Genomic DNA, 24,295 nt, shown 5'->3' with positions numbered 1-24,295 from the left:
TGGTTATTTTCAAAACAACAAGACCCCATATCTAATTAAAAATAACACAAACACAATAAGTCAGCCCTGACAAAGACCAAATTGGTCGAAACATGTTGGCTTTTTAATTATTTGGTCATTACAATAAAGGCTTTTTAGTATTTCCTTCCTCATTTGCACTATTTTTGTGTATGGAGTGCCTGGTTTTCTCCCTTTTTGAATCGTTCTTTCCCCCTGTTTTCCAAGAGCACCCAATTTTTGTTTACAATTGAAACACCTTAGTCACATTGAGCTGCCAGTCAACCCCCTTCCTGTGTTCTCCACAATAAATATTGAAAATATTAGAAAAATTGATGCCCGTGTTTGATTTTGTGCAAGCAACACATTTGAAAATAGTTGGCAACAAGAGTACAGATGGGAAATGCTAAATGAAAACACCTTGTAAAAAAAAAATGTAGAACTATATATGCTATTAAGTGGCAACAGATAAGCAACTTGACTGTGTAAATAATGAGCATCCCAGAGAGGCCAAGTCTTTTTCAAGTAATGATGAGAAGAGGTTCATCAGTCTGTGAAAGACTGCTCTGTAAAATAAAGCAACAACTCAATTCTGGTTATTTTATTGGTTTAAAACAGGGCGCAATTCTGCAGTGGACATCAATGCACATGCAAAGGAGACCCCAAACTGTTCAACAGCTGAACCCTTACACCAACCATGTACGTGTGTACCTGTTCCATGAGTTCATTATGTGTTGCAGGTTGAGCTCAGTGCTCATTCTGGGTGAGGCTGAAGTCCCTGGAGGAAAACATCTCTGATCCACCAGCTCAAACAGGAAATCAAAGACACCAGCACTTCTTCTACTGCTACTAGCATGGTCAGTCATTTCCATCTCATAGACGAGCTCCTACATACTCGCACAATACACATATACACAGGTCAGAGATCACATCATAGCAGGTACTGACAATATTTGTCTGTATGAGATAAACTGATGTCACACACCTGTAATCTGGACAGGATGTCCGGCAGACAGGTTCCTCTTTCTGACACTCTGGGATGTAGGTGTTGAAAGCTCTGGCTGCTGTTGACATAAAAGTTACTGCTTAATAACACTAAACTCTAAAAAAAGTAGATGAGACAAAGACTCTGAGTAGCTGTTTTATTGTTTTCAACCAAGCTATAAAACTGTGCTCTGAGTTTGAAATGCATTTAAAAACACTTTCATGGTGACCTATCATACCCCTTTTCCACCATCCAATACAGTCCCCTGTAGTCTAAATGAAACATCTGTGCTTTGGTCAAAATACACAATGGCTCAAGGCAACCTCTGTTGGTGTTTCAGGCATTAGTAGACCTCTACAAGGACTGAGTTGCCTTATCTCACATTTTGTGGTTTGGTAGTTATTCTGAATAGCCAAATATACATGCAAAAATCCAACAAAGTAGGTTTTTCATAACATATCCCCTTTAAGACACAAGATTTGAGTACAAAAGCCTATTGCACCAGTTATGTGCAAGTTGTGTCTTCAGTTATGGCGTGAATCAATCCTAAACCCTATGTTGAAACTAGTTTGGTTATAACTTAAGCTGTGTCATTGTTTGGTTGCACCACAGAGGCATAAGGTTCATCTTAACTACACTGCTCAAAAAAATACAGGGAACACATAATCATCACAATGTAACTCCAAGTCAATCACACTTCCAGGATGTCAACCTGTCCAATTGTGCAAATGGGACAGACAACAGGCGGAAAGGAGAAGTGCCCCGATCCAGGTCTGGGAGGAGATCCCTCAGGAGACCATCCCTTTTCTCACCAGGAGCATGCCCAGATGTTGTAGGGAATGCATAAAGGCCCATGGAGGCCATACACACTACTGAGCTTCATTTTGAGTCATCTTGAGGAATTTTCACAGATGTTGGATCAACCTGTGATCTCTTTTTCCACTTTTATTTTGAGCTTGATTGTGAATTCAGTCCTTCATGGGTTAATGATACTGGTTTCCATTGATCGTTCTTATGTTATTTTGTTCTCAACGCATTCCACTATGTAATAAATAAAGATTTTCAACTGGAATGTTTCATTCATCGTGATCTGTGATGTGTTATCTAAGTGTTCCCTTTATTTTTTGAGCAGTGGAGTAGAGCTTTATGTCCAACTAGTAGAGTGTAATGTCCCAACTAAAATATTGTTGCATTTTGCTGAGGTGACTACCGAAGACTGGAGCCTAAATCTAGAGCCATTAAAAAATAACACTGACATCGAGTAGTGAAATCGGATGAAATTATCTCTGATCATGGAAAATGAAAGTGTAACTGATCATGAACACACTGCTGACACCAAATTGCTGGTAAAATCCTCAACTCCTTGTCATCCTCTGAGGTATACCACCTTTAAAAACTATCACCATGACAGTCCTATTTTTCAGAGGACTCAATAATCTGGAGAGGAAGTTTTGCACTTCTATCCACCGACCTCGGTATGAGTTTTATCCACCAACTAGCTCTGCCCTTCCTACAACAGCACCTGTCTGCCAAAACCAGGTTACTACCCGAGCTGCACATGCCTACTACCTCATTGTGTCTTGTTGCTCTGACTGGCCTGTCATAAATGCGACAAACAGAACGTTCGTTGCATCACCTTTCAAGAATTTTTTTAAAAGTCCTTCCCTTCCCAGAAGCTTTGTATGAGAGGTTTTCCAGATAAATATGAAATATATCCCATGCAGTTAATAAATAAAACAGTCTTTCTGGTGTGCTGGGTTAGTTAAGCTGTTCCTTTTTCTATATCAAACTTTTCTACCTTAGATTAGTTCAGTGTACCTGAACAAAGAATGAATGGCACAATAATTTCCAGTAAGAAAAGAAACAAAAATTGGAGTTCCTCCTGCTGACAGGCTGCAATTAAAGCTACAAACCCCAAAAATCCCTCTTTGTTGAAAAAAAGGATGCTTTTCTTTCCAAGTGTTCTGAGTGCTGAGAAGTTTAGCTGTAACCTTGCAAAGCAGATGGATACGCCCATTTCCGTGTTTATCACTGAATCAATCTTACAAAGCTCCTGTCTGAACCATTTTGGCCTGGTTAGAAAGTGACAGGACCAATCAGCGACAAAGGGGAAGTACTTTTTTGCACGACAGAGTCGTGACGTAAGCAAGCAGCAACAAGAAACCGGTGCAATTATGGCGGAAGACATTAACATGGATGCTGCTAAAGCATCAGTTTAATCAGAACTTGAAAACATTTCTTCGTTAAAGAACAACAAAGAACAGCATTGAGTGTTTTCTTTTCAAAAATGATAAAAGTCGTGTACTGACATGTCTACAGTCTCCATGGTTCACGTTATGCAGTTCTCTATGGAATTTAGTCCTCATTAGCAGCTACGTCACATGTTTTGTTGCTCTGATTGGCCCGTAAAGATGTGACAGACAGAACATTCATTCAATCACCCTCTTTTTTTTTTTCAAAGGCTCTGCCCTTTCCCAAACATGGTCTATGAGTGGTTTACCAGATGGATGTGTGAAACACATCCATCTGGCTTGCCAGGTTAGTTGAATTGGTCATTCTCAGCAAAAGGGAATCACCAGTATAAAATTAAAATTCCAGTCACAGGGGTATTCTCGGTCTAGTTTCTACAATGGAAGCAGAGGGAGATGCATAGTAAGTTTTTCTATACAGTCTATGACTTTAATATTTTCTCCATGAAGGAACACCAGGATTTGAGCAGATTTTACTTCATCACAAATTAAGTTTAAAATTGTGTCCTGGGGGATCCATCATAAAGACTATAAATGCAGATTTTTAAAAACATATTTCATATGCAATAACTCAGTAGAACTTAACAAGACACACAATAACTATATAACAGTTTCATACCATAGAAGGCATTTAAAGCATTTAATACAGCTAACATGCCAGCCTTTTAAATGAACTTGTACACCACCTTAAGTGCTGCTGATCCATGATGGCAGTGAGCAGATGAGCACAAAGGTTCTTTATGTCTCCTCCACAGCCTCCCTGCTCCTCTGGGAGAGGCAGGTAGTGCTCCAAGCAGGCCCACTGCTGGTACTCCTGACTTTATTCACCCACACAAAAACACACAGGGTTACTATGTGAATCAGCATAATTTCTGTTGTGTTTATAGCAGCTGTGTAGCTATATGTGTGTTTACTGCCTCACCGCTCTGAGTCTGAGAGAGCATCTTCACTTCTCTGAACTTGAAGCTCATTGGTCAGCCATTCTGAGAAACTCAACTTTACAAACAATCAATAAATGCATAAATTGGTTTAATTAAACAATCAAGTGAAATTTTCAAATGTTCTGATCAATAATTCTCACTGAACATTATATTCTGCACTGTTTCTAACAGAAGCCACTGTACCTGGTACTGAGGTTTGTGTCGTAGCTGAGAGAAAGCAGCATGCCTCCACAGATTCCAGGCAGTCTTCCTCCAAGTGTGGTTGGTGTCTGTGGCACTGCTCCACAGACTGGGTAGGTTCTCCTCCAGGAGTTCACTGACTGGACCTCCAGCAATGACAGGAGCTCTTCTGGCTTCAGGCAACAGTCTCGGGATGAGGTACAGGAGCTAAATGAACACAGTTTCATGTTGAGTTTAAGTAATACAATCATATGCAAGTTTTCAATCATTAACTATCATATAATAAAAGATCATCATGTCTGATTGACCAAAAAACACAAAATCTCCTCAAAAAGAGAATGTGCATGATTAATGTATTTATTCTTTGGCTTATTATACTTTCTTTTGAGTCATTTTTAAAAACATTCTTTCCCGGAGGACATTTCCTGACTTTATGAAGGGGTTGACTACAACATGTCCTTAAACTAACCGCTTTTACTTAAATTTTTCTCTTATCAGGTTTTATGCACCAGGCTGGTGCATAAACAAAATTGGTCCCATGTAATTTGTTGTTTTGTTGATCTGCTGTGCATTCTTTATGTTCTGTAAAGTATTTTGTAAAACCTGTTTTGTGAAGAACTTTTTGAATAAAGATTTATTATTATTATTATATTTTTATTATTTACTACAATTTGTATCAGTTTCAATTCATTACATTTCAATTCTCTAACTTCTTTTTAAAGCTGTCCAACTTTAGCCTGCTGTTTTTTGACCCAATGTTGACTACTTCTTTAACCAGTTATCTACAATTTATGTTATCCTCATGTAACTTAGGTTCCACTGTTGGTTAACCTTGTAAAGCAGATGGATTCGCCCGTCTGCATGTTTCTCACTGGCAAATCCATCTTGCAAAGCTCCCATCTGAAGAGACTGGGCCCTGAAAGAATGTGACTGGACCAATCAGGAGTAAGAGGAAATATTTCCGTAGCAGCTGAGTCATGATGTAAGCAAGCAGCGACAAGAGGCCGGTGCAATTATGTCAGAAGACATTAGTGTGGATGCTGCTAAAGTGTCAGTTTCATCAGAACTTGATGACATTTCTTCAATAAAAGAACAAAGAACAGCATTAAGTTATTTTCTTTGCAGAAACAATGTTTTTGCCCTTCTCCCGACCTGATTCTGCAAAAGTCTAATCATCAAATATTTTGTTGCTCTGATTTGCCCATGAAGTTGTGACAGACAGAACATTCATATGACCACCCTCCTTGTTTTTTTTTTTTAAAGGCTCTGCCCTTTCCCAAACATTGTCTATGTGAGATTTTCCAGATGGATGTGTGAAACAAATCCATCTGGGGTGTCAGGTTAACTGTTAGTAGTCATTTATAGAGATGTGGAGAGCCAAACTGGGGGGAGAGTACTTTTTGAAAGGACTTTGTTTCTTTTATTTTTTATATTATTCAGAGATTTAGTCGATGTAAAACAAGTGAGGACATACATGGACATACTGTCTGTTTTTGTTTCTTTTTTCCCACCCCCTAGTACTGGCATTACAAATGAAAGAGCTGATGACAATGTTAATTTTATCGACTAAAACTAAGTCAACTACCTTTTTTTCCCATGAGAAAGAGGAGACTTAAGGTCAATCCCATTTCACCCCTTAGCCCTTATCTTAGGCCTTTCTCTTGGTTTTTCACGTTCTCGTCAGATGAAGGGGTATCCCAAATCCCCTTTTGAATCAAGGGCTAGGGCCAAGGGCTACATAGCCCTTGAAACGAAGCTTTTTCAGGACCACACTTGAAACCAAGGGGTATGACGAATTTCCCACCATGCACTGTGTTCACTTGTCAAATGGCACAACGGACTACGAGGGAGGCACATAAATGTAAATATTTTTAGCATTTATAAATGATTATAGAAAACAAAACAGTTGTGTTTTCTTATAAATGCACTATCAGCAATGTGTGATGATGAACAGCAATCAAGTGGTGTCTCATTTCTTAAGGGAAGGTTTTCACCCCACCCCTTACCACTCTGTTTCAAGGGGCAAGGGGAAGGGTGACCTGTGAGGGAAACGTAAATCTAGTTTTCATCAAGGAGACTAAAATGAGAGTAAAATAATGGTGCTGGACAGTTTGACCTGCATATGAGATATATCGGTGTTTTCATGAGTGTGTTTCAAGTCAGTTTAGGAATTGACAGTGCATTTATATATTTGTTTTACTTTTATATCAGTTTTACAATTTGGATGATAAATATTAGTTCAGAGAGAACAAACGCTATGAATAAAAGTAAAGACTAAAATGAAAGGACTTTTAATTGAGCTAAACTGGACTTAAATCTTTCAAGTTGTCGTCAACTAATCTAATGACTAAAACTCCATTTGAAATAGCTGCCAAAATTTACAATAGCCAAGGGGCCCTTTGTAAAAAATAATGTGGATGTAAGATAGTCATTAAAACAATGGAGTTTTAATTCTATGTAATGGGGATTTTAAAGGTCACAGTCCCATTGATATTAACATAAACAATACCTTCTTATAGAGGCTGCTGAAGATGTGGTCCTGCTGCTGTTGCTGAGGAAGTGCGTCTCCTCTGCAGATCCCATAACACATAGCCGATACACACAGCCTGGACAGTAAAAAGAAGACAGCAAAACACAAGGACACTGAGTTAATAACATCACAACCTGATGATTACAGAGACATTTTTCACATTAACTATAATGATTCACCTTAACCTCACCTGACACAGAAGAGCATGTCAGTGTGTGTGCTGCAGACCAGCGCCAAGCTTAGAGCTTCTCCCACAGGTACAGGTTTAGGCAGGATGTGTGGGACCAGCTGAACCAGAGGACTGTGGGACATAGAGGCATGCAGGTGGACCACTAACGCTGCTAGTCCAATTAAGTGTGCTGCATTCAGGGATGACCCCTTTAGAGTTCAACGGTTTTCAAGAGAAATCAAGAGAACAAGTCATTTTACATTCTGCTAATAAACAATGAAAAGGTGATACGAAGACAATGTTTTATTTATGTACCTGGTTATGAAATAAATCCCAGAGTCTGTGTAAGAGGCTTGAGAGGAGCTGTGTGTTACCCAGAAGAATTCCAACAAACCTGGAGGCCCACAGGCTCTGTCTGCAAGGGCAAAAAATGCATCAACACAAAGGAAGAGATGAACTCAGGGCACACTTAATCTTTGTCATATTCTAAACCTAAGCAGAAATTCATTCATGGCCGGAAAATCTGGTTTACAGGGAGAATTTTGATTTTTTTGAATGGAAGTTCTGTGACATTCTTATCAGTAGAGCATGAAATACCAAGACAGACAGGGAAGTAACAGCATTTAAAACCTGACCACTGTAAATGGGATTTGCGGAAATTACTTTAAAAATTTTGAGAAAACAAGCTCAAGTGTGGCAATAAGTTGAAGAATTTTCAAGAAATTTGCAACAAGAACTGTTAAAACTTTGTTGTCTCACTTATTTGGAGGGTTTGCTTGGGAAGCGTTTAACATGCATTGGCAGAAGTTTCTCAGGATCATGTTGATGACCTGAAGACAGGAATAATAGATCCATAAAGAAAGCAAACAATGTTAAAAAATTTACAGCACCTTAAATAGCAGAACAGGCAACATGATAACATGAATAAAAAAGTAGCCTATGAATTCCATCAGTGCATACTTTGACGTGGAGTTCAGGAAACTGTGGAGGGTTTACATGAAGGCTGATGACTTTCTGTCCACTCGGCTCTTCGGTACGGCCGGGAAAGATGACACTCAGTGTGTGTGAGATCCTGGAAAGCTGTGCCGACATTTCTAACAAAATATGAACACATGACATGTAGAATATGTTACACTAAGGCTAGGAATGTAATACATGACTGAGTAGACTGAGTATGAAACATAAAAACATGGAGAGGGCAGCTGGGAGGATACCCGGAGAGATGGGGCATGGGCCTGGCACAGGCCTTGTTGATGGCCATCAGGAGGCCAAAGCAGTACAGGACCAAAGTTAATGCAGCAAAGTGCCGAACTGGCTTATGCTCCCATAGCTGACCTGACCTGATATTACTTCACTGGTGTGATTCACATACAATTAAGATGAATAAAATGTTTATGAAATCACGGCATTGTGATGAAGATTTATAAAAAAGTAAAAAAAATCAAGCTTTGTCAGGCCTGTTATCAAGAGGAGAGGAAAACAACTTTAAAAAGTCTTGCCTTTTGAATGGAGCTCAGTTCAATCATTTCTGATACGTTTAAGGTAGTCAGGAAATCCAAATACTGATTGGCTTTTGCAACACAGTAATATATGGCTCAAGTTTAAATGTTTGCTACATAATAAATACTCTTAGCTGCATTTTTAAGATCTTTTTGGGGCTTTTTATACCTTTATTCAGAGAAGAGTAAAGAGTGGTGTAGAGACACATGGTAAAGGAGCCGCTGGCCAGAATCTAAACTCAGGCCGACCGCATACATGAGGCGCAATCTAACCACCAGTCCACCCATGCCCCCACACAAACGTTTTACCTGTGCAGCCCAAAGGCGTTTGATACTTCATTAGTCAATACAGCTAATCAGCAACCTGCAGCAGCCTATAGCTTTAAACAGTGGCAGACAGCAGCAGCCTACATCTGCTTTAACCATTTGCCAAACATCAGTTTCCTCCTCAACTTGTGCGATAAAAAAGAAAGCTACCTTCAGTGTATTCAGCTCAAGCCTCTTCTAGAATTCTGGCACCATCTCCATCTTCAGTTTATGATTGCAACCAATACCCCCAATTCCAACCTCTGCTCAATAATGCCAGCTATCACCACCTCCTTACCTTTAAGAAACCCCACTAAAAAGTTACTCACTATTCCTCCAGGATGTCCAACTCAAAATTTGTTCAGATAAGCTGTCTCATTAACAGGAGAAAAATAGTTCAATTAATAAACAAAGCCTCTTGAAACTCCTATAAAAATACCAGGCTCCATGTGTGTTCAGTTCTTCATTATGTTTGCCAGCAAATCACAACTTGTTTGAATTTTTTGCACTTCCTGTCTTGATTTTTTTTTTAATCTCACACCTCATTGGGTAGTCTCTGATCACAGCTCTGGTTTAATTTTCTGTTCAGTCACAGTCTTGGAAAAAGTCTGTATGAGTGTCATCAACATCAAGACAGAAAGTATCTCCCCTCACCACAAAATATCAAGTTTGCATTTGTTGTTTTTGTTTGTGTGAAGTATCCTAATGTTCTTCAAGGTTTACCTCCATCATTCCCCTCAACAACCAGCAGTGTAAACTCCTGCAGCTGAATCTTCAAGACCTCCAGAGGATCATCCTTTGTGTCCAAACACACGACACTTTCTGAAACAAAAACATGTCAGAGTACAGTAACGTTTAAATGTAGTTCAATAGTTCATCTTTCATCTGACTGCAGTTGAACAAATTGTAAGCATGCAGTACGATATAGATATTTTTATTGAAACATTTACTCATTTCATATCAACATTTCATTCTAAATATCAAACTTGTCAAAAGAAAACAGATTTCTTTAGGATTAAAATGCACTGGTACATTAGTACAGGAAATCTAATGTATTTTGCTGAAAAACCACAAATAAAAGGAAACTGAATGATTATTTTGCTTGGAAGGAATACTCACTATCCTGCTGCCTCTCTCTCTGACAAGCCTCCAAATAAGATGAATACTGTGCAGCAGGGATCTTATCTGCTCTGAAAATAGAAAAACAGCCAAACTCTCATCTTTAAATAACAAAATAAGAGACATGATATACTATAACCTAATATGAGTTTCTGAAAATAACTCACTTTTTCAGGGCTTCTATGAAACTCATCCGAGCATCAGCTTTCACAGGAAGCTGAAAGTTAAAAAAGGTTAATTACTATTCATGGTGTGAAGACGTCAGACAAATCCCAAGGTAAGATGTAACGTATATATAATAAAAAACAGAAAGTAAGTTGCTCACCACTCTTGGTGTCAGCAAAGCAGGGAGGAAGCGTGTGAGGAAATATGGCCTACGGAAAATACTGAGACGACAGTGGTGTCATTAAACTTTTCATTTAAAACATCTACATGTTTCATGATCATATACCTTGTTAACATGCTGCAGTCAATAAACTATTGATGTACCTGGCCTCCATAACTGTGGCTGAGATTTTGCTGGTGCTTTCAAACAGAGAAACAGCTTTGTCCACATCCTGGGCAGCCTGGCACTGAGGAAGCAAATACACAAAGATTATACTGCACTGTGTTAAAAGTTGGGGGTTTAACTGCAAATTAGGAAGGCCAGTTTAAACACAAATGTCCCGTTTAACAATAGCAGTGATTCTACACAAAAACCTCCCTTTCAAAATAGATACCACTGCAGACTCATATCTGTCTTAGTGTTGTTCAGTAACTGTTAAGCTGTATTACATGCCCACATTACTCAAAAAAGAAACATGAAATCTAGACATTAACAAAGAACCTCTCTCTCTGAACAGTGCAGGAAGGAAAAACAAGCACCATTTCTGAATTCTTGAATGGCATGGCTGAGAGGGTCTTAATAAAAACAGCAGTAATATTCCCCAACAGTCAACAAAACTGTTAAAACTTGTACTAACACTAAAACCCTTTACGATTACCACGCTTTAATATCGTGGTTACAGTCCAGATAGCATACAATGCAGGTTTATTTATGGAGGTGAATTCAAAATAAGTCCACAGGTCAGGACATAAAGAAAACTTTCAGGGAATAGGAAACATCGCTGTCTCTTTCCTCTGCTCTCCATCTGTCTGAACTGCATCTGTCTGGTTGAGGGTGGCCCACAAGGAAGGATAGAGCACATCTTCAGCCAAAACCAAATAAAATCTTCAGCACCTTTCTGAAAGTCTGTGTTGATATATTGCCAAGTTATTTAGATCAAAACTAATGTGAAACAATCAGAGAACATCATCTTTCTCAGAATCACTGCTTTGTTTGTAACCACTGGTGCTCTTTGACTAAACTCAGTTTTAATGTAGAACACCCACCTCTCTCTTTCACTTGGAGCAACTTTAGGTAGAAATAAAACTGTGGAGCCCATCTGTTTTCTCTTTTATAACTTTGATACTCCTCAGTACTATCAAATGTTTAAATAACTGATATTGTATCATTTAAGTAGTACTGAAAGGAATTCCAGTTAATTTTTTTCATGTTAATATTTTAGTGTTTTCAAACAAAAAGTGCATAGTCAAATTTACTTCTAGGTCTATTTTTGATTCTTTATATAAAACTTGGTGAAATAATTTCCGTGTGACTTAGTGCTTATGAAACGTCTTCACCATATTCTAACAGTATCACAATCATACCAAAAGTTATGAATCCTTGTACAACCATAACACAAGATCAAATATTTACTTTTATTTATCACATTATGTTTTATAAACAGGGATTTAACATTTTTCTAATATTTATCTCTGTAAAAGTACTTTGTGGCTCAGCAAACCCTTTCCAAGTAGCATTATTGTCTCAGAAGACACTGATAAATTCTTAAAACCACATAGTAGAATGTTTAATGGAGTGTCACCAGTCAATCCAACATCAGTTAAACCATGACATCTGTTTTATACATAAGACAAAATAAATTATAAAAGGTGACATGAGTCAACACTTCTGACTGTGTGTTATTACTTCTGAGTGTTAAAATAGTAAAATGTAATCAAGTTATTTCTGATCATTTCAAATGTTATGAACATTTTTTTAACAACTTCTATGATTTTTAATTATTGTAAATAGCCTTTCGCAGCCCACCAACCTAGAGATGGGAGAAAGAATCGATTCTTAGATGCATTGTGATGTGGAAGTGGAAGATTATGAATCGATTTATAAATGTCCAATAATCGGTAAAAATCAATTATTTAGATATTTAATACTGTGGAATAGCAGGAAAAAAAGGTGGAACTCTGACATGCAGCATGTAACAGCAAATTTTAGATTACCAGTTGTTCATCAGTGGAAAAAGGACATCTTTATGTTTGTAATTCTAGAAATGTTACAAGGAAAGGATTCTGCTACCTTTGGTTCAGCGCAATTGTAATTTTCAAGTTTACACACATCTCCCATTAGAGGATCATGGAAATTAAATTTATCTCTTTTTTCTGAACAAATATATAATGTTTTTATCATGTTTGACACAGTGAGAACAACATAAATGTAAAAAAAGAGCATCAAAATGCATCATAATTGATGCAGTAATCAAATCAAATCGTGAGGTGCCTAAAGATTCCCACCTCTACTACCTACCTCTTAGGCCTACCAGTGGGCCCAAGGCCGTACTTTGGGAAGCACTGCACTGACGCATGTGTTTAGGTCCTTCACATGCAAGTATATATAACAGATGACAGATGGTTTAAAATAAGTGCAGAGTGTAAAACATCAATCTTGAGTCCCTCATACAGTATTTAATCTTCATTTTCATTACACAAAGGCAATTACATGAAGTTCAGAATTAAAATTTACTACATTAAAAGTTTCTGAACCAGGAGCTGAAATTTTTTTTAGGTTTCATATCTCAGTTTGAGAACATTTAGGAAAAATTATTAGCTCTGACTTAAACAAATGGGTAGGCTGATGTTTGAGCAACTATACCATCCTTATAAATAATATAAGTCTTGGGGCTCTTCAGGTCAGGATTCTAGACAAATCTGGAAATATCTCCCCCGTGTTTCCTTGTCTTTGTGCCTTTCCTATGCCAGGTGATCTATAAACTTCATCAAAACATTCTGCCTGAGGCCTCTCATCATTTATAATAATTGAAAATGATTAAGCATTCACAATTTATTAGCGGGGCTCATTACACAAACAAACCACTGGGTGTCAGTGTTACCTGCACTGATGATGCTCCTGCACCAGAAACATCCTCATATAAACCCATATCCTCCACTGATTCCTGCATGAACACAAGACATACTTGTTTACTGGTTCGATATGAATGACAGTAGGTAAGAAATATTCAGATATTAAGGATTTGTAGTTTGCTCCTATTATGTAGGATTACATCCCCCTTACCTTAAGATCAGCCAGTCTAGTCTTTGCCAGGGAGACATACTCCATCAGCAGACTGCGGTGTTTCATAGGTACATATGGAGGGTGCAGAATGTGAACCTGTAGGTGAGTGTGATGCAAAGGTGGTAAAAATGACAACTGTATTTCAAACACATTATAATTGCATTCACTATAGTTATCTTTTGTCTCCATTCCCACACTTTGTCTTCCTAGTATCTGCCTGATTAGTGCAGAAGTTTCCAATTCAGCCCTGTTGACTATCCACATATCTTCTACATGGGGTTAGTAAAATGTTTCAGAGATAGAAACAATTGCAGAAAGTCACCTTGAGGTACTGTGGTGGTTCAAAAGGCACCAGGTCTGAGAGGAACTTCAGCAGAAACACCAGAGATTTCTTACTGCTTGCATGGTAGCTGCTGCCACCACCAAATGACATCTGAAAAAGTAGAGAGGTATCATGCCACTGATGAAACAATAAAATGCGTTTTTTAAATTAAAGGTAACAGATTATGCAAAAAGTACACTTTTTCAGGCTTTTCTAACAAAAATACGTTCCCCCACGCATGCCCACAATCCCCCCCAAGAATCAGAAAACTCAGTGCATTTAGGCATGTAGACCTGGTCAAGATGACTTGCTGAAGTTCAAACCAAGCATCAGACTGGGGAACAAAGGGGATTTAAGTGACTTTGAATGTGGCCATATGGGTCAGGATTTATTATACCATAATGCTCTAACCCTAATATAAAAAACAATGATCCAGAGATACCATTGAACACTGAGCTAATGTGATAAAGCTGATGAGAAACCTTGAACCACTCGTTGTAGGAGGTGAAGATGCCAGGTCCTTCCAGCGCCCCCTGTCGAGCCAGTAGGAAGGCAGTTATCATGTTTTCCAGGTCATAGCCATCAAATGCAGACGTCAGCAGTCTGGAGAGAAGATCTGAAAAATGTGAAGAGCAATTTAAGAATCTTTATTGTTTTCAATTCCTAAGAAAATCTGACTCTTATTTCCTCTCATTTATAGTTTTGTAATATTTTGCAAACTCATATAAAATACATCAATCAATTAAAAACGCTAACCTTGTTGGTTCTTCATGTGACACTTACAACAAGCGTGTTTAAAATAATGTGTATCAACCTGATTTATAATTACAGTAAAAAAGTAAAACATTTGCAAGGTTCATTTCTTTCTCTTATATCAGAGAATTAAATGATGGCACTCCTGAAAATTGATCTCATTGGGTATGAATGTACTGGTATACCTCTGAGGCTTGACTGGGCACAGGGATTGTAAACCAGCAGAGTGGAGAGGAAGCAGAGGACATGTTTCCAGTTCACCTCATGGGTTTCCAAAACCTGCTGCAGGTGACTCAACAGCTGCTCCACGCTGAAGATCACAGCCAGCTTTAGTAGAAAAACAGTAACAATACAAAAGTTTTGGATGTTTACAAGGGATCCTATGGACCACAGATCTGGAGACACAGAGAAGCATTTAAGGAACACATACAGCGCTTAACAAATGTATTAGACCAGCCTAACCCTAACCAAAGTAAGGTTTATGCCACAGCTGCCCTAAATTAACAGCATTGGTAATTACCAAAATCATTTTTTATGTTTCTGCAAAGGTTAATACACCAATATGTAGAAGCTCTTTAACCCAAATGATTTTTTTAATGCTAAAATATAATTATTATTGTTATCCATGAATTTTCAAATTTACTGATTTACAAAAAAAAATAAAAAATAGTAAAGCACATTAATATTTCTTAATTAATATTTAAAATTATAGTTATTTACTTGCATTCCTAAACAGAAAAATGAGTTTTAGTGGTTGAATGTTATGCTTGATTAATTTCTGACTTCTCAGAGAAGCCCAGAGAGCCGGCTCAAATTTGGGTGAATTCAGTTTGAAATCCCTCATTCCTGTTCAAAATGGTAAAACGTGGAGAGCTCACTGAAAATGAAAGAGTCCGCATTAAAGAACTTCATGATGCTGGATGGTCTTTTGAGACAAATATGACAGGTGGTCTAATAAATTTGTTAAACACTGTATTTAAACCACTAAGTACTAAAACGCCTTCTGAGTATGGGAAGCCAGCAATAAATCTCAATCTGCTGGAAGTGGCTGAATTAAGACTGGAAATGGTAGTTAATTTATTTATTATAGGTTGTGAAATACATGCATGTTTTTAAGGGATTATTGACAAGTTTTGTAGAAATTACAATAGTTACACTGAAGGTCAAATCAGACTGACTGAATAAATTGGGGGATTTAATGACTTTTGCAAATTAAGAATGAAAAATTTCAATCGGTAGAGGAATTGTCCAGTAAGTGTAACCCCTTCTTAGAAAAGTAAAGAATTCACATCCTGGGGTTGGGCTATAAAATGCCAGCATTTAACAGTGGATGGCTGGATTACACTGGTAAATTAAAGTTTGAGGGTTATGGCAGTAAAGGTGAGTTTTTAAAGAATCAAACCAGAGAGAAAATAATACCACAGTGTAAAAAACTGACTGTCTAGCATGAGAGAGTGAGTTTGAGAGTCCATGGGAATTTTGACTGCCCTGGAGATTGGGAAGGGCCAGACTGCAGCAGGATCATTAAAGCTGTTCTGGTTAATTTCTTTGACAACATAAAGCATTTACCTTACAGAACAGAGAGGTCAACAGGCGGCTGGTTTTTGCAAAGATCCACTTATTCTGCAGAGTGATAGCATCTGACACTGAGAACAGGAAAGAAATGTGTGCATTCAGGGTTTCAGAATTGATTGATGTTAACAAAACGATGGCAAATAGTTAAGGTACATTTGACTGAAACCTTAATGAGCTGTTAGAATGATTTAAACTTGTCTTTACCTGTTAGTCGAGGCTTATAAGTCAGAGTTTGTGTGAGGGAGTGTGTGAAGAAATTCTGAAGAGCGTCTGTTGATGCTGAAACACCACACAATGAAGCATCAAATATTTGAATCCTGCAAAAAACACACAGCAGAAGAGGAAGAAACAGAGCCATTTAATACCATAAACTTATCACTGTTACTATAATTCATATACATGACCCAGAATAAAGAAATGTTCAAATCTGCATTAAAAGTTTAACTCTATATTTGTGGAGAACCCAACACAACCGTTGTGCTGCGGGATTGCATTTTTGGTTTCATTTCTCTAAAACTCCTGTTCTTAATGAATATTTTACAGATTTAACCAGAGGCAGGTGTCCACGATTGAGAGAGAGAAACCTGCAGCGAGTCAGAGTTTCTGATTTAAGCAAACACAGCGCGATCACAGGTGCCAGGTGTTCAGCTTAAGCATTATCAGGATGAGTGCGATGTGAATTTTCACACTTCAGTGTCGCAGTTTACCGAGAACGGTGCATGAAAAACCTTCCTGCTCCTGTCAGCTGCTGTACTGTTGGATTGAAGTGTTCAGGAAAATGTGTGAAGTGAGCAGTGAGAGGTGGCACGTCTGAACAGAACACTCTCAGAGAGATGTCATTAGTTTTTGAGCTATGGTAACAGATGAAGAAAGGTGGGAAAAAAATGAAAAATGGTTTGCTTCACATCAAGACACTTCTGCTAAAAGCGCAAAATCCTACTCTGTTGTGATCAAAGTCTAAAAATAAGAAGTATAGTCAGTGTGGCATCACCTTTTAGTTTTCAGATTCATGTCTTGAAACTTCAAGTTTGGAATTTCTGGCAATTTTGCCATCATTGTTTTGTTAATGCAAAACTACCATATTAGGAGAGCAATACACACTGCTATGTCTCTGTTTTGACTGACAGGCCACTGTGGCTAGAACTTAAAATGACAGGTTACCATTTCAAAAAGCAAACCTGCTTAAAGACCTGTCTCCATAGCTGTTGTTCTAGCACTGCGCTAAGTAATCAAAGCACTAGTAAGTAGTAAAGAGTTTGTAGCACTGAGCACCTTGACCATTAAAAACACAACCTGTACAATTGAAAACTATTCAACTTTTTGGAACTGCACAGCACTCATCAATGCCACTTCTTCCTTACAATCAAAACAAGCAGGGGCGGGACGTCTGATACCAGCTTTGCCAACAGCAATGGAAGGAGAGAAACAGTTTGTCTCATCAGGGGTGAAATTTGAAATCGAAACTGCTAATGCACCTACAGGATTCTTTTAGATTGTTTCTTAGTGATATTTATTTCACCTAAATTAGATCTAATCTTTAAATGCTTGACTATTGTTTAACTGTATTTATTTATTTATTTGGATCTTAATTAGCTACAACCAAGGTATCAACTTCTCTCCATAGGGAGTACATATCTATGTTCTTCGCCATGCTGTCTGTATACAAAGCTCTACTCAGTCCGACTGAGGCTTCAATCTTAACAAAATTAAAGCTCATAAAAATCAAAAAGCACCAGAGCTCAGGTCCTGATCCTGCTGACTGAGCAGTCAAACTTTCTTCAATGACATCAAGCAGCCCTGCAGAGGAAAGACATAAAACACTGAAATGTTAAAGAGCTAGACAAAAAAGGAAGTGCTTCAATAATACTTTGGTAGAAAATAAATTTCAAGTTCCAGAGGTGTGAATTAAAGTGCTTTCCTAAATATTTCATGGGTATAGGGCAGAGTAAGTGGGACGAAGCCACACAGACTTACAGAAAAGCATGTCGTCCAGCATGGAGCGGCAGAGCAGGGATGTTCTCCGCTCTGCCGACCCAGGATCAGAGATCTGTTCAAAGCCCGTTCCCACCAAGACTCCAACCAAAGCTAAAACAGAAAATATTTATTCCACTAAAAATGTTTTTTTCTTATGTGTTAACAAGTACAATTTAAGAGAGGATAATAATTATATAGAGAGGATAATAATTATATAATTATAATTATTTATAATTATAACTATCGATTATATTATTAATTATTATTAGGAAGAAAAGAAAATTGACTTGAAAACTGAATCCCAAAGTTGAAAGAGCTGTTGTGAGCAAGGTCTAACGTGAAATCACTTTTAAATACTGCGGAAAGAAGTGTGTGTATTTATTTACTCATTAAAACTTTCTGTTGAATCTCTCTGGTCTCATCTTCATGTGAAAGTTTGCTGCTGCACAGACTCTTCAACAGTGAGCTCAACCAGAGCCTCACTCCTTCATCACTGAGAGGAAAAAAACAGGAAGAGAGCAGGTACAGAGAGATTGATTTAAGTTCAGCATGACATAATAATGGATGTAAAAGTGCAACTTCTGCCCTTGTCCTTTTAATGACTGAATATTTTTCAGTTTCTATTTTTGCTGTCTGCAAGATCTTCTCTTTGACTGTAAGTGGGTCATTTTATGGCCTCTTTTTATGCATTTCTTTTCCCTTCTATTTTGTATTGATATCTTGTGTTAAATACTTTGGACTGCCTCGGTGATGAAATGTGCTGCAAAACTAAACTTGTCTTTCTTTCTTACGTCCACCGAGGGGCGCTGTCACAACAAAACAGTCAGACTTGTGTTTAAATCTTCTGATGGGGATTCAGAAAAGACTGACATTTGTAATATTGCATGCATGAATTACAGGGATGAGCATTAAAAGCAGAAATTGTTTTCCATGTATAATTTAACATAAGACCTAAAGTTTTCTGGAAAAAAAAAAAAAAATTAAGATCGCTTCAGATTCTTACAATCTCATACATTAAGAAAAAGATATACTTAATTAATGCCTTAAAGTGAAATACAATTTTTACACTATGTTGTTGAGTCAAGCACACACTCATAGGTTAAAATACATGCACATACACAATCTGGACTCTGCTGTAATGGAGAGATGTCAGGGTGAGGGCTGCTGCCCACAAAGGAGCGCCTCTTAAGCAGTTAAGGGTTTGGTGCCTTGGCCGAGGGCACCTCAGGAGCATTCAGGAAGTGAACTGGCATTGGGGCGCACAGATGGTTGAGTGATTTAAAGTGCGCACCACTTACGCAGGCGGCCTGGGTTCAAATCCCGCCTGTGGCCCTTTACCACATGTCTCTCCCCACTCTCTCATCCCTTTTTCCGAGTCTATCCACTGTCCTCCTCTATCTAATAAAGGCACGCAAAGGCCCCAAAATAAATCTTTAAAAAAGGAGGTTAACTGGCACTTCTCCAGCTGCCAGGTCAATTTCCAGACTTTGTCCAATGGGACTGGAACCAGCCACCCACCAGTTAATAAATAAAGCCCTCACAGACTGAGCTACTGCTGCCCAAGTTCAGTAAATTCAGCCACTGAGTTTGTATTTGATCTTATTATATTTTAAATTAAATTCACTTAAAATATCTGAATTTGAGATTGCCAACTTCTCAGCGGATGAGTTTCAAAATATAATTCAATGCCTACAACTAAGTATGATTTAAGATGAGATTGAAGAAGTACAAGACTATCGTACATAAGTAAAAGTACAGTTACTGTGGTTAAAATTGACTTAAGAAGAAGTAAAAGTACTGGTCTATAAATCTACTCAAATAAAAGTAACAAGTGAGTCATTTAAAGTTTAATCAAAGTGCTGAGCTTTACTTTTGGCTACCCAATGGGCTTGTACGGTGATATCAATCTTTCCTAAATATGCAATAAAAAGACAATATGAATCTCTTACCAGGTTGTTTATTTTAATGTGCGACTTAAACTAAAGTGAAATGAAACAGCTGTTTATGGGATGAAATCTGGAATCATTCTTTTGCTATGTGTATACACTATGTTTCTACAACAAGAAAATGTTTATACGTAAAATAATGTCTCAAAAGGTGACTTTTTCTTCATTTTAATCTCACTTCTCTGTGTAGTTGTAACTTCCAACACCAGATATATTATATTTATCCATATCAATTTCTCACCTCTCTAAAATGTGCTTCAGAGTGATGATGTTGTTTAGATGAAGCTGGTACACCACTTCCAGGTTAGGTAGCCTCTGTAAAAACATGATTTAATATATTTTAATATAAAATCTTTTCCCTTTGATAAGGAGCCAAACTGGCCTCTTCACAGTAACAGTTTATGTCAGTAAAAATAATAATAATCATAATACACTGAGTCAAAACTGTTTGATATTTCCAGATGTGCATTATTAACTGTGTTTAAACGTTGACGGACCGGCTTAGAACTCTCACTGAAAGCTCTAAACAAACATATTTTAACTTTTTTACTGCAACCATAGAATATTAGAAATAAACATGTTTTAGGCCACACAAACACACCTGATCTCTTCTGTACTCCTGCCAGAGGAGTTTGGGGCAGAGGGCTCCCTGTGACAGCAGCTTCCTGCAGGCCTCCAGCAGGACACACAGCTGTGTCTGTGCAGGATTGAAATGATAATTATAGCCTTAAGATTTTATTTTTAACGTGCTGTGTAATCTGAAAAAGAATTCCACAGTAATAAAAGACAAACTCATAGTGTGACTGCTGTGGTGCAACTGCAGTTCAACCATTTTAAACCACAGAGGAAACAATCCACCAACAGATGTGCAGCACAGATCTGAAGCAAGAATGAATGAAAAAATGCAGAGCTGGTTTAACAGCAGAGGTGGGTACAACTCATCAAAAAATATTACTCTGTTTACATTAATCTGTGATCGAAACTTTAATGTCAATACAGTTCAAAATTAACTGAAGTTAAAATGAAATGTAACATCTAAACCTTTTGAAAACCTGTGCAATCAGCAGAGCTGAGCACGCATCTGTTAATCCTTTAATACGTCATCTGTTAATCCATTAATCATTAATGAACCAGTGTCGAAGGTTTTTTTCCATTTTAAACATGGGTGTTAATTTGAAAAATATTATTACCTTACACTTCTGTTAAACTCAATTTCTGTTACATATTTGCAAAGCAAGATCATACAGCCTCCTGCAGTTTAAATAACTAACTGAATAACCAGACATAATGCCCCAGGTGCTTTTATTCTAAAATGCTCCTTGACCTACATGAAGTTTTGTATTTCTAGAGCGCTGCATGAGTAAATCTAAAAAGTTTATTTTCTTGGTGGAATTGAGGCAATCTGTGGATCAATTGGATGTAATGTGTTTGGAGTAGGGATACACGATACTGGATTTTTGACAATATCCAATATATCAATATTTACAGAATCATTTTAGCCGATGCTGATATCGATACCGATATTCAAATATGCTTTTCAGACGAGAAATTTCAGTCCTTTTGGACACACTTGAAGGTTTGAGGATAACCAAAAAAACTTTAGTCCTTAAAAAAACACTTTAAAGTTTAAAGAATGAGGATAAATAAAGAAAAAGACCTCAACTGACACAGGTCTATTGGTTCAATCTAAAATTCCCTAATTTATTAGTCTATATGGACAAAATTTACAGTCGATATATGCTGAAATAAATAGACAAAATATCGGATGTAAATATCAGCAGAAATTTGATATCTGCCAATACCTATACCAGACCAATAATATCGTGCATCCCTAGTGTGGAGTTGATCTTTTACTAGATTTGGATCATGGAGGCTCTTTCTAATGCAGCAGGATTGACTTGGTGAAATGTGATCAGGAGAGCACAGGAGATGTTCTAACAGTAAGTTTAATCTCTCTACAAATCAAACAAAGCTTGTTTGTTTGTCAGTGGTCCGATGGATGCATAAATTGTGGCTGCTGTGTTGGTTGGACTTTAAAATACTTGAAATCAAAAGTCATAGCTTTCTAGTAGTGTACATAGTGGCCTGACACTTAAACACAACAGTTGTACAAAAATTATGATAATGAAGAAGAAGTACTCAGGAGGCCCAGAGGCCAACTTTCAAAAGGTTTTAACATTCACATAAATGTTGACTTTGATTAATTTGAGACAAATTGACAGATTAAGTGTTAAGTGTCAATTCTTATGTATTTGTTAACTGATTAATGGTAAACCAAGTCAAATTTATGATGAAAACATTTTTGGAAAAAGCGACAAAAACCACAGTAACTTCAAGGTAAGTATTGGTTGCTGACTGGCAGTGAGATGCAAAATGCATACTTTATATTTAAATCTTAGCTATTAAAGTAGTGCATAAAAAAACTAGACCTGCTGAGAATAAATAAAAAATTACCTGGATAGAAAAAGCTAAAGAAGTCTTTTAGTCAAGAGTTAAAGGCCTAAAAACCCCAAATAGGATGAATCATTAAAATTTTAAAATCTTTCGAATTAATTCCACTTATATGATGTCTAATAAAAAAATGTCTAATTGTACATTGACCAGAAGGGTTGCAAGTACTCTTCTCATTGCTAAGCAGTCTTTTTGTTTCCTCTCTTTGGATCCATCTCACCACAATGAACACAGTCTGATTTGTTTCCAGTTGCAAGTATTACTAAACGTAATGATAAGTTCGACTTAACCAGAACATTTCTAATGTTAATGTCAAAATCCTAGTGATATCCTGAACTGAACACTGAACGCTTAAGCTATTACATAACTGATTAGCTTGTTGGGCCCACAGGGAAGAATTAAGAACTCTGATCTGGCCAGTGAATAACAGACTACCAAACAAAAGATACACAGGCCAAGACTTGCTGTTTTGACTGCTGATAAGTGTTGATGGACTGACTGCCAATGGAGACATTAGAATGAAGTTCCTTGTTTGGAGCTTTTGCCTAAATTTGTATTTGGATATCTGTTTATGAAGGGAAAAGCTATACTGTCAAACCATAATCGATTGTAATGCGTATAACCTCCTTTGCAGTGAGCATGGACTGTCATTCTGCATCCCTAAATGTGATTCCTGAGTATAACAATGAGCACAACAGAAACAAGAACAATTGGCACTTATAGTCTTGTCTCTTGCCTGGAGACTCTGCATCAGAATTCAGATATGTGTTTACAGAGAGAAAAAGCTGCACTAACTTACTTCACTGACAAAATACTGATGAGGCCTCAGGTAAAAGTTTGGACTGTCCTATACATTTTATTGTGAATAAATTGTTTATTTTGGGGAGTTTATCCACATCTGTATGAGTGCATTGGTTTTATTCTTCACCTAAATTACACCACAAAAAAACCTCCTGTCAGATACTCACTCGTTGAGGGGAAGAAAGCAGATCTCTCTTCTTGTCCTCTTCCTCAGTTTCAGTGATCTCCCTCAGTCTCTCCAGCACCATCTTCACTGACAGCCCCACAACCGGGACACCAAGATGTGAGGCCTGATGCCTCAGCTCGCATACTGTGCACAGACAACACAACACATTGTGTAGTTGTGAGCACCAACTTTGTGTCTTAGTTAGTTTGTCATCATCAGTTTCTTCATGTCTGCCATTCAGCAGCTGACTCATATATAAGATGACGTTAAGTGCTCATGACACAAAACAACACACAACAAACACTGACAATTTCAGGGGCCTTGCTTACAACTGGGAGGTTGAATCAGACACTCACCAAGTAGTGAACCTGTAAAAGCAGCTGAGATGCCTTCTGACTCTGCTTGTTTCTGCTTCCCATCATGAGATTTGAAAATACTGCACAGATCTGGATTCTGCAAAAAATAAAAAGTAAAGTTATGTGATAGAGATGACCAACACCTGAGGAAATCTAAATGGGATGCTGCTTTTGTAAACCATTTAAAGCACAGTACAATGGCCTGTAGATGTTGTGCACTTTGATTTATCCTACTATGACTTGCAATATTATGCGACATTATACTGCTCACAGAATTTGTAGGACACTTTTCCATTCTTTGCATTAGTAAAAAAAAAAAAGTCATACTATCAGTATAATATTCTGATGTTTGTTCTTTATCCCTAAGAGCCCTAACTCACCCCGACCTCCCTGAGCAGACAGCTGAGGCTCTGCTGCTGTTGTAACAGCTGGATGGCAGCCTCCTGCAGCCGCTGACCATCCTCCTGCTTTGGCCTCTTCACAACACGGCCAGCTGGGGAAACAACAACAGTCATATAGTTCTCCTCACTTTCAATCATATAGAAATAGCTTCGGAAACATTACTGTAAAACACAACCTTCAAAAGAT

The 24,295-nt window shown here is 37.7% G+C and overlaps 1 protein-coding gene across 2 annotated transcripts in view; it reads right to left on the bottom strand.

Annotated features, from left to right (window-relative positions):
• LOC121514958 (Fanconi anemia group A protein) overlaps nucleotides 1-24,295 on the bottom strand; it is a 32,151-nt gene that overhangs the window by 6,982 nt on the left and 874 nt on the right. Inside the window, exons 2-31 of one of the 2 annotated variants that reach the window (XM_041795437.1) lie at nucleotides 24,088-24,200; nucleotides 23,708-23,804; nucleotides 23,353-23,495; nucleotides 20,535-20,630; nucleotides 20,175-20,248; nucleotides 18,374-18,480; nucleotides 17,988-18,098; nucleotides 17,747-17,810; nucleotides 16,218-16,330; nucleotides 16,008-16,084; nucleotides 14,624-14,765; nucleotides 14,168-14,301; nucleotides 13,686-13,796; nucleotides 13,364-13,459; nucleotides 13,182-13,244; nucleotides 10,465-10,547; nucleotides 10,301-10,361; nucleotides 10,143-10,192; nucleotides 9,976-10,046; nucleotides 9,580-9,678; nucleotides 8,012-8,145; nucleotides 7,811-7,881; nucleotides 7,367-7,466; nucleotides 7,073-7,260; nucleotides 6,862-6,958; nucleotides 4,356-4,559; nucleotides 4,154-4,227; nucleotides 3,918-4,049; nucleotides 983-1,061; nucleotides 709-884 (exon numbers count right to left, since the gene is read on the bottom strand). In XM_041795437.1, coding sequence (XP_041651371.1) covers nucleotides 709-884; nucleotides 983-1,061; nucleotides 3,918-4,049; nucleotides 4,154-4,227; nucleotides 4,356-4,559; nucleotides 6,862-6,958; nucleotides 7,073-7,260; nucleotides 7,367-7,466; nucleotides 7,811-7,881; nucleotides 8,012-8,145; nucleotides 9,580-9,678; nucleotides 9,976-10,046; nucleotides 10,143-10,192; nucleotides 10,301-10,361; nucleotides 10,465-10,547; nucleotides 13,182-13,244; nucleotides 13,364-13,459; nucleotides 13,686-13,796; nucleotides 14,168-14,301; nucleotides 14,624-14,765; nucleotides 16,008-16,084; nucleotides 16,218-16,330; nucleotides 17,747-17,810; nucleotides 17,988-18,098; nucleotides 18,374-18,480; nucleotides 20,175-20,248; nucleotides 20,535-20,630; nucleotides 23,353-23,495; nucleotides 23,708-23,804; nucleotides 24,088-24,200 — 3,160 coding nt within the window. The remainder of the gene's footprint in view (nucleotides 1-708; nucleotides 885-982; nucleotides 1,062-3,917; nucleotides 4,050-4,153; nucleotides 4,228-4,355; nucleotides 4,560-6,861; nucleotides 6,959-7,072; nucleotides 7,261-7,366; nucleotides 7,467-7,810; nucleotides 7,882-8,011; nucleotides 8,146-9,579; nucleotides 9,679-9,975; nucleotides 10,047-10,142; nucleotides 10,193-10,300; nucleotides 10,362-10,464; nucleotides 10,548-13,181; nucleotides 13,245-13,363; nucleotides 13,460-13,685; nucleotides 13,797-14,167; nucleotides 14,302-14,623; nucleotides 14,766-16,007; nucleotides 16,085-16,217; nucleotides 16,331-17,746; nucleotides 17,811-17,987; nucleotides 18,099-18,373; nucleotides 18,481-20,174; nucleotides 20,249-20,534; nucleotides 20,631-23,352; nucleotides 23,496-23,707; nucleotides 23,805-24,087; nucleotides 24,201-24,295) is intronic. The other variant, XM_041795438.1, reaches the window with a different exon arrangement.

This window comes from Cheilinus undulatus, linkage group 9 (assembly GCF_018320785.1).
Source record: "Cheilinus undulatus linkage group 9, ASM1832078v1, whole genome shotgun sequence".
Lineage (NCBI taxonomy): Eukaryota > Metazoa > Chordata > Actinopteri > Labriformes > Labridae > Cheilinus > Cheilinus undulatus.
Note: the sequence above shows the minus strand (reverse complement) of the source record. Positions and strands in the feature narration are given on the sequence as shown.